The sequence below is a fragment of the Colletotrichum graminicola genome (assembly GCF_000149035.1).
Source record: "Colletotrichum graminicola M1.001 genomic scaffold supercont1.130, whole genome shotgun sequence".
In the NCBI taxonomy this organism is placed as follows: Eukaryota; Fungi; Ascomycota; class Sordariomycetes; order Glomerellales; family Glomerellaceae; genus Colletotrichum; species Colletotrichum graminicola.
Window position 1 is genome coordinate 23,856 of NW_007361134.1, and position 8,451 is coordinate 32,306.

General features: G+C 49.6%; 2 protein-coding genes across 2 annotated transcripts; one reads left to right on the forward strand and one right to left on the reverse strand.

Annotated features, from left to right (window-relative positions):
* Positions 1–454: 454 nt before the first annotated feature.
* On the reverse strand, positions 455–1,261 carry GLRG_11820 (uncharacterized protein; the record flags this gene model as incomplete). The annotated part of the gene is made up of 1 exon (XM_008102503.1): positions 455–1,261. The coding sequence occupies one exon, from the start codon at positions 1,259–1,261 to the stop codon at positions 455–457; it is 807 nt and encodes a 268-aa protein (XP_008100694.1).
* A 1,260-nt stretch (positions 1,262–2,521) lies between these two features.
* GLRG_11821 (linoleate diol synthase) lies at positions 2,522–7,298 on the forward strand (the record flags this gene model as incomplete). Its single annotated transcript, XM_008102504.1, has 7 exons — positions 2,522–2,647; positions 2,706–2,822; positions 2,872–2,980; positions 3,072–5,607; positions 5,687–6,140; positions 6,261–6,539; positions 6,621–7,298. The coding sequence occupies 7 exons, from the start codon at positions 2,522–2,524 to the stop codon at positions 7,296–7,298; spliced, it is 4,299 nt and encodes a 1,432-aa protein (XP_008100695.1).
* Positions 7,299–8,451: the final 1,153 nt, after the last annotated feature.

The following is an 8,451-nucleotide window of genomic DNA, read 5'->3' on the forward strand; positions in this document are numbered from 1 at the left end:
GAGTTGAGTCATTTGTTAGCCGGTAAACGAGAGGGTTGGATGAACAAGCATTCGATGCTAATGGGCTGCTTATGCGGCCTTGACTAGCTGTCTCTCAAAGAGATTGTGTGTAACCCTTCTTGAGACCTTATAACCCTCACAGCGTCTGCCCTTCAAGCATCTAGCCTTTTTGAGCGTCTAGCGTGAACACATATCCCCTCATTTGATAGTTCGAAATTAAGGCACGCCTGACAAGTTCTGAACTTTAGTCTTGCTTCGCCACATTACCTTAGCAGAAACGTATCGTAAGTTTTGCAGGTGTTTAATGTTCACTATTACTAGGACCCTGGGTTATACTAGACAAAAGTGGAGCAGCGGCAGATTATCCAGCCACATTCATTGACTGATGATAGAAGCTACTCAATCGTTCACTACAGATATCCATTGTTATCCATCTTCGCCCTATTTGAGACCTCTAGATTGTGACATTGACCTTTTTTACGAGATTGTTCACCGACCGGAAGAACTCGATTAAGCCCATGGACCACCATGTCCGCTTAGTCCAGCCCTCCTTAACGGGCAGCCTTTCCTCCTCAAAGATGGCCCGAACATACTTCAAAGGGATAGTCTGGCCGTCACCAAAGCATCCCATCATGAGTGCAATCTGGCCACAGTTGACCTGATGCTGAGCAGGGCCGTACACGAGCTCCGGATTATCGATGAGCTGTTGCTTGATCCTTATCTTGATGAAACCGGCTAGGTCCTTGATGGTAAGGGTCTCACCGTCCTGGGAGCACTTGAGCATGTCCTGGATCAGGTCCTTCTGCGGCTTGTTGTTTCCCTGATCTTGAGCGAAGTCGCGACGTGAGAGAGAAATGTCGTGCTCAATCGCCCCATGGGAGGCGAGATTCTCCAGGTTGAGATATTTTTTGCCTTTTTCGTCGTACTGCTGCGGATTCCAGCAGCCAAAGTAAGAGAAATAGGAGTAAGGATTCTTGAGGAGGCCCAAGAACCTCTTCAACGCGCTGACAGGAGGTTGGAGGTGGGCCTTTTCCGGGTTGTGGTACTCAAAGTAGGTCGGGACAGCGAAAATGGAGCCGAGCAAAGGACTCATTCCCACTTGTCGCATCGCCGCCGTCAGATCGGACATGTAGATGTTCTTGCCGTCGCGCTCGATGTAGCCGTGGTTGGAGAGCGCGTTGACTACTGGGCAAGGGCTGCGGCTGGCACTGTCCGGGCTGCGAACATATTTGCCAACCGGAAGAGAGGGGGGCATTGCCATTGTGGGAGAGAAAATCAAGGTATGATTTGATGAACAGGTAAAGAAACAGACGATCGCAGCACCTATTGAGCTGGCAGAAACTTCGATATAGCAATGTTGGCAAAGGACCTTCTCAAGACGAGGGAGGGGGCTCTCCTGTGGTACAAGTACAGTAGCGGTCTTATCAAGTGCCGTGGGGCAGAGCAACAGTTGAACCAGGACTGGGCCGCTTTCCCACCTAAGCATTTCGTGCAAGAAGCTTTCCTGTGAATACTTCCACTGCTTAATACTAGCTGGGCTCATATCTTGGCGATGTAAAGCCGCTAGTGTCGACAAAAACCTCGGATGGCATCCGCTGCGAAATCATCCCTGAGGTTAACGGAATGCGTGTTTTAGACGAGTGGCATTGAACATGTTTCTGTGTTGGAGCCATCACATGCCAGCGTTGGCGGGAAGCCTGTTTCCAGCTGAGCCCTCCGCACCGTTTTGGGAACGGCCCGAAATTAGCTCATCAGGAGTCCGTTGATAATCTGAGTTTGAGACAGCTTTTGGAGAAGGTCTCAGAATTCAAGACAGGCTCAGTGCTGATGCTTCCGGTGCAGTAGTTTCTGATAAGGGTATTAGTATAAGCACCAAAACGTTAATCTATAGCAGCTGATAATGCATCCGGAAAACATTGGCTGGAGTTACACGGCAATAATTTCAATCGGCCGTAAGGTTCTACATATGCTCAGCTTTGAACTCTATCAGCCACAATGTCTTGTACGAGATATGTGCATCCGCCTTTTCACTTTAGCTAGGTTCAGCTACCGACAGGTACTGTATCGTAACCCGGATTACCTATCTACATGGTGTCTCTTTCCGCGGCCTGAAGGTACAGAGACTGAAGGCGACTATTAGACGAAAGCGTCGGCCAGTGTTCTGAGCCCAGCACAATCTCGAACTTCGTACATAGGATGCGTCAGAAGGTAATCTGTGCCAAGGTAAAGGCATTTCTTGCGAGATTGAAATTCCACTTGCAAGCGGACTAGCGGAGATTCAATCAAATTCCCGCGCCAAGGATGTGTTGTCGGTCACAACATGCCCTTTGCTTGACGTGGCAACAGTATTAATGTCGCTCGCCCCCGTTGACCATGATTGAGCATAAATCACTTCGCAGACTACGTAAATCATATTACCCCGGGCTCAGCTTGACAGACGTCTGGCTATTTAAGGATTGGCCAATTGTTGTATTCTTCATTCCTTCACATTAACAGAGCTCGCCCGAACATCCCGCCCAACATGGCGACAAGAGCAATTGCAGTGGCCCAGTCAAGGGAGGACCAGCTCATGGACCTTACCCTGCAGTTGAGGAATAAGGAGAATGAAAAGAAGTACGCCCAGTTCCACGGCGATAGTCTGATCTCTGTAAGTCCTACATCGTGTGTGTCTGGGTGGATGCACCTTTGCTGACGAGCCCATGCAGAACAAAATCACGCAGAAGGTCGGGCCGCTTGGAGATCTCACGGCAGCGTTCGCTCCCAGCAATTGGCGCGCTTGGGTTAACATTGCTGGAAGTTTCTTTTCCGGCAAAGGTCTTGATGTAAGTCACTTTCTGGCTTTTGCGGTGTATCACTAACAATGTTGCTTAGGAGCGTGGATTTGCCCAGATTGCTGGTAGCCTATCGAATCACAGCACTTTTCGTGAAGAGTTTCTTATTAACGCTCAAGTGCGTGAAAAGTACAACAAAATGCTGCATCGTGAGTTCATAGACCTGACCCGACAAGAAGAAGAGATGAGAACGTGGGGGCTTTTGCTTGTGTCTTCCTCCGCTGACCTTGTTAAACTCAGCTCCTCTCACCTACTTGGGTGACGCCTTTCAGTACAGAACTGCCGATGGGTCCTTCAACTCAGCCCTGAACCCGCACCTCGGACAGGCTGGTGCTCCCTACGCGAAGACCGTACCATCCAAAACGGCTCCGCTTGGCGCGCTGCCTGACCCCGAAGTTTTGTTTGATCGGCTGATGGCTCGCGAAAACGGGGGCCGCCAGAGTCAGTCTGGACTATCGTCAATGCTATTGTACCACGCCACCATCATTATCCATGACATCTTCCGCACCAACGACAATGACAAGAACCTCTCGGACTCCTCTTCGTATCTGGACCTCTCGCCTCTCTATGGCTACACCGAAGAGATGGTGCGAAAAGTCCGGGACAACAAGTACAAGCTAGGCCTGCTCAAGCCCGACACCTTCGCAGAGGACCGTCTATTGAGGCAGCCTCCTGGAGTGTGTATCATGCTGGTTATGTACAACCGGTACCACAACTATGCTGCCAGACAGCTTCTACAGATCAACGAGAACGGTCGCTTCAGTGTACCAGAAATGTACAGCGGCGCACGACTAGTCGCGCTAATCAAAGAACACCTTCCTGATCAGGACGACCATGGCAACAAGGTACCACTCGATCCAAAGGTAGAACGTCTTTGCAATAAATATGAGCGCTTGTGGAGCGAAGTCCAAGCCGCGAGGCCTGCGGATGCCCCCGACGCTGCTCTACCGCAACAGGGGCCCGAGACGCCGGAGCAGACAGCTCTGCGTGAAGCAGCCGCGGAGAAGAGGAAAAATGCTCTTGATCTCATCACGTCCTTTGAGTCTCAACCGTTATACAGGGAGTTTGTGGACGTGAAACGCAAGCTGAAGCAGAAGCTGAAAGAGAAGGGCCAAAAGCTGGAACGCGAGTCTCCAGCTCTTTTGAAGTCCTTTGAGAACAATTGCAAAGACTTCAAGATTGCTTGGCAGGCTGCATGTGACAAGCAGGACGACGATCTCTTCAACACTGCCCGCCTCATCACGCAGGGCATGTATGTCAATATTAGCGTCCACGACTATCTCCGTGCTTTAATGGGGTTCCACCAGTTCGACACAAACTTTACCCTCGATCCGAGGAAGGACTTTGACCAAAAGAAGACCACTCGAGGCATTGGTAACCAGGTAACTGTCGAGTTCAACCTGATCTACCGCTTCCACTGCGCCATCTCGCTTCGTGACGAGAAGTACGTAGAGGATTTTATGAAGGCCACTCTCGGCATCGAGAAGCCCGACAGCCTCTCCCTGCCAGAATTCCTCAAAGTGATGGCATATGGAAAGCAGAAGCATGAGGAGCCATGGCAAGTCACATTCGGCATTCCGGATGCTCCCGCAACGAAAACAAGTCCCGGATTGGAGGACGGGCATAGCACCGAGCGGAGCAGGAATGGCTCAGACAGCGGTATCTCCATGGACGGAATCAGTGTAGGCGTCGACACCAACAAGGCCATGGAGGCCCCGGCCGTCGCCACTGCCTCTGTCGCGAACTCCAAGCTCTTCACACGCAACGATATCACAAACCTTTTTGATGACGAGCAGATGCTCAATGAGCTGACTGCGGCCATGGACGAGCCTCTATCCAACTTTGGCCCGCGAAACGTCCCCAAGTGTCTCAAGCCCGTCGAGATTATGGGCATTATGCAGGCTCGCAAGTGGGAAATAGGAACCTTGAACGATTTCCGTAGCTTTTTCGAGCTACCAGTCCACACCACGTTCGAGAGTGTCTCTGCAAACACGGACATCCAGAATGCCCTACGCGATCTCTATGAATCGCCCGATAAGATTGAATTGTACCCTGGCATCTTTTGCGAGAGCGATGTCATGATGGGTCTAGACCCGGGGCCAGGAAATTCAAGCTCCGCCCTGTGGTCAGCCATCTTCTCTGACGCCATCACGCTGGTGAGGTCTGATCGATTTTACACCGTCGACTGGAACACCCAAAGCTTGACGGCCTGGGGAATGAAAGAGGTCACACCCGACAACGACGTGTGTAAGAGCTCCGTCTTCCACCGGCTGATCCAGCGTGCCTTCCCAGGGTGGCTGCCCCCTGACAGTCTGAGGTGGTTTTCCCCTTTTTATACGGCCAAGCAGAACGCCATCTACGCCGAGCAGCAAGGCTACGCCGTTCAATTCGGAGAGACAGCCAACATCGAGCTCAACCCTTGCTACGACCACGCAAAGGCTGCAGCGAGCATTGTCGCATACCCGCCAAAGAAACCCCAGAAGCCATGCTACCTGGACAACTTTGATGACATCTTCACCGTCCTCAAAGGATATCAGAGCGATCACTTTACCAATCCCGTGTTTACCTACAAGTCAAACTTGCCTCAGTCACTCAGAGACGTGCTTGATCGGGAGACAGTGAGGCCGATCAACTTTGACCGAAAGATCCTAGAGAACTATGTCAAGAATTCGGAGAAAGACCTCAAGGCATACTTGTCGGAGTTGATGACATTCATCGTTAAGCGCGAATCGGTCTCAATCACCAACTCCGAGTTTCAAATCGACGCAACCAGAGAGTAAGTGTTAAATCTACTTGACATTGGAAATGCTGCTTTCAGCCGAAGAATTATTGACTCACTCATCTTGTACTCACAGCTTCGCCATCCCCGTTGTGACCCGCTACATGGCGTCATTCCTCGGCTTCAGCCACAAACTGCGCGAGATCCCCGATACTTCTACCGTCTGGGACAAGCACACCAAGGCCGCACACCGCGGAACATACACTGAAAACGAGATTTACCAGCACATCACCAACTGTCAAGTCTTCCTGGCCTACAATACCGACGAGACGAAGTGGATGGCGCGCCGCCGGGCGTTCCAGAAGTCGGTGGAATTCTTGATTGACCTTGCTACCCATGGCACGATCTGGGAGGCCAATCAGATTTTCGGCTTGTCCAATATGCTTTTTGGCAAGGAGGAGAATAACCCAATGCATCGTATGGGTGTGTTTGTGGCACGACAGGTGCTCAAGCATGAGCCGAATCGGGTCAGGGCTGCGGCCATCTTGCTTTTGATCTCTCTGGACTTTGCGTATAATGCTGTCGTTTCAGTAAGTCCCGAGCCTTTGACTCCCCTCTGGCCCTCTGAACGTCTGTTTTATAGATGCATACTTCCGGAAATCTAGATACAGCAACAAGAGTCGAGCTGACCAATCTCTTTTTTGTCATAGTTTTCTGCTACGCTTGACGGCTTCATGGAGGACCTCTGTCAAGTTGCTAACGGGGACAACATCGCCGCCGAACCAAAATGGCTCGCCCTCCAGAGAGCTGCACTGGCCGATGACGATGCCACCGTTGAAAAGATGGTGCAGGGCATGGCACGCAACAAGGTTAACTTGCCCATCGTGCGCAAGGTTCTCAAGGAAGGGCAATTCGACTTCGTCGGCGACGGCTCGCACAAGGGCAGTCCCACAACGCTCAAGGAGGGGCAGTATGTCGTATTGGATTTGGTAAGTTTGCTTGCTCCCTCACACGGCGGCGCGGAATAGGAAGACCTCATTTGGAGGAATGGCTGACACCTGTGTTCCCAGGCTCCTGCCACCGCCATCGCTGAGGAAGCGAAAGACAAGGGCAAACTCGAATTCCTGACCCTTCAGCTCTCGATTGCAGACAAGTACGCGGTCTTTAGCCCGCGACGCTTCACCCCACTCAGCCAAGCGCAGATGATTAAGTTTATTGCCCTGACGCGCAACACACGCCGTGGTCCCGCGGCTCAGGGTGAGCTTAAGCGTGTGCACCTCGAGCCTACTTTAGAAGGCTATGCGAATTACATGGCGCCTGGACGCGTGGAGTGGATCAAGAAACAAGTTGGCGAGCTGGAGGATCGGAGGAAGGCGTCCAGGATCTTCAACGACAAGGTCTTCCGGCCCGGATTTGACACGTATTTGACCCCTGCATGGGACGAGTATGTCCCTTTCCCAATGACGTGGAAGATCCGCTTCGACGGGTTCGGGAAGAGCGACTACATCGACAAGAAGGGTGTCAAGTATGGCCAGATCCGCACGGTCGGTAAGAAGTTGCCGGACTTCTGTCCGCCTTGGTATCAGCCCAAGGGCCAGAGTTCGGATGGCGGCGCTTTCGCCGTGGTCAAGTGTGTGTGCACGGATAGTGTCACAAGCGGTTGCAGTTGTGGTGGCGGTAAGGCTGGGCGTAAAGAGACGGCTCCAAAGCCGGTGGCGATGTCAACAGGGTGCCGTGGTCCGCAGTAACTGAGCTAGTCTCAACCACTACAGAAATAAAACAGACTAGCCTTATTAGCGTTTTCAATCGTAACGCTGTCACCTCACCTAATGTTGACACACGTACGGAGGAGCCTGTCAATAGTCCTTGCGAAGAATGCCAAGACTAGAAGTGGAGTATTACAACCTCAGTACTTGAAAGTACAGTCTTATCAATCCTTTATCAGATACGTATAGATTATAGGAGTGCTACAGCAGCCCAGGATTGTTTCACAGGGGCCCTTTCAGAGGCAGCCTGACGATCATGTGACTTGAGATGTAGCTTGCTGTACTGATAGTGTTGGCTAGGCGACAGTGACTCTAGCGCCTTGGCATCTTCCGCAAGGACTATTGACAGGCTCCTCCGTAGATTAACGTAGGAAAGTAAAGACAGAAAGATTAGCTGCTAAGATGCTCGACGACAAAGATGCATGGCTGGGTTCTGGGTGATTGCGAACGACTTAACCTAGCACCCAAGTGTTACAACCCAACAAGTTACAGGCTATGTTGCCCCACCTAACAAGCAGACAATAGGCAGCAGCAGCATTTATACAAACAAGAGACAAGGGACAGACAGATAACTCCCTAGGAACAGAAGAACTATAGTATAAAAGTAAGTGCTTACTAGTATCTACTAAGCGCTTACCTTATATAAGAATAGTAATTACTTATAACTATTAGTTAATAGGACTGTTTAGGGAATAGCTAGGACTTATATATAGGATAAACTTAGATACACTTAAGGACAGACTTCTATAGCTCTTTAGTAATTAACTTATAATATATTCTTTAAATACTTTTTAGTATTTAACCTTAGTAATTTAATTAATAAGAGCTATATAAGCTACCCTTATAACTATTAACTATATAACTAATTACTAGGTAATTAATAGACTAGTAAGATAATAATTACTATTACTAAGTATCTCTTTTTACTTACTATTAGTAGAAACCTTATTACTTAAAAACTAGCTATAACACTTTAATTACTTCTATTAAGTAAGTTAACCTTAATACTTACCTAATAGTATTTTATAATATTTACGCCTAAGATAACCTTAACTTCTTTTAGCTTTAGAAAAAACCTAACTACCCTAACTAAAAGCTTAAATAAGAAAATAAAAGACGCTAAAAAATTAAATAA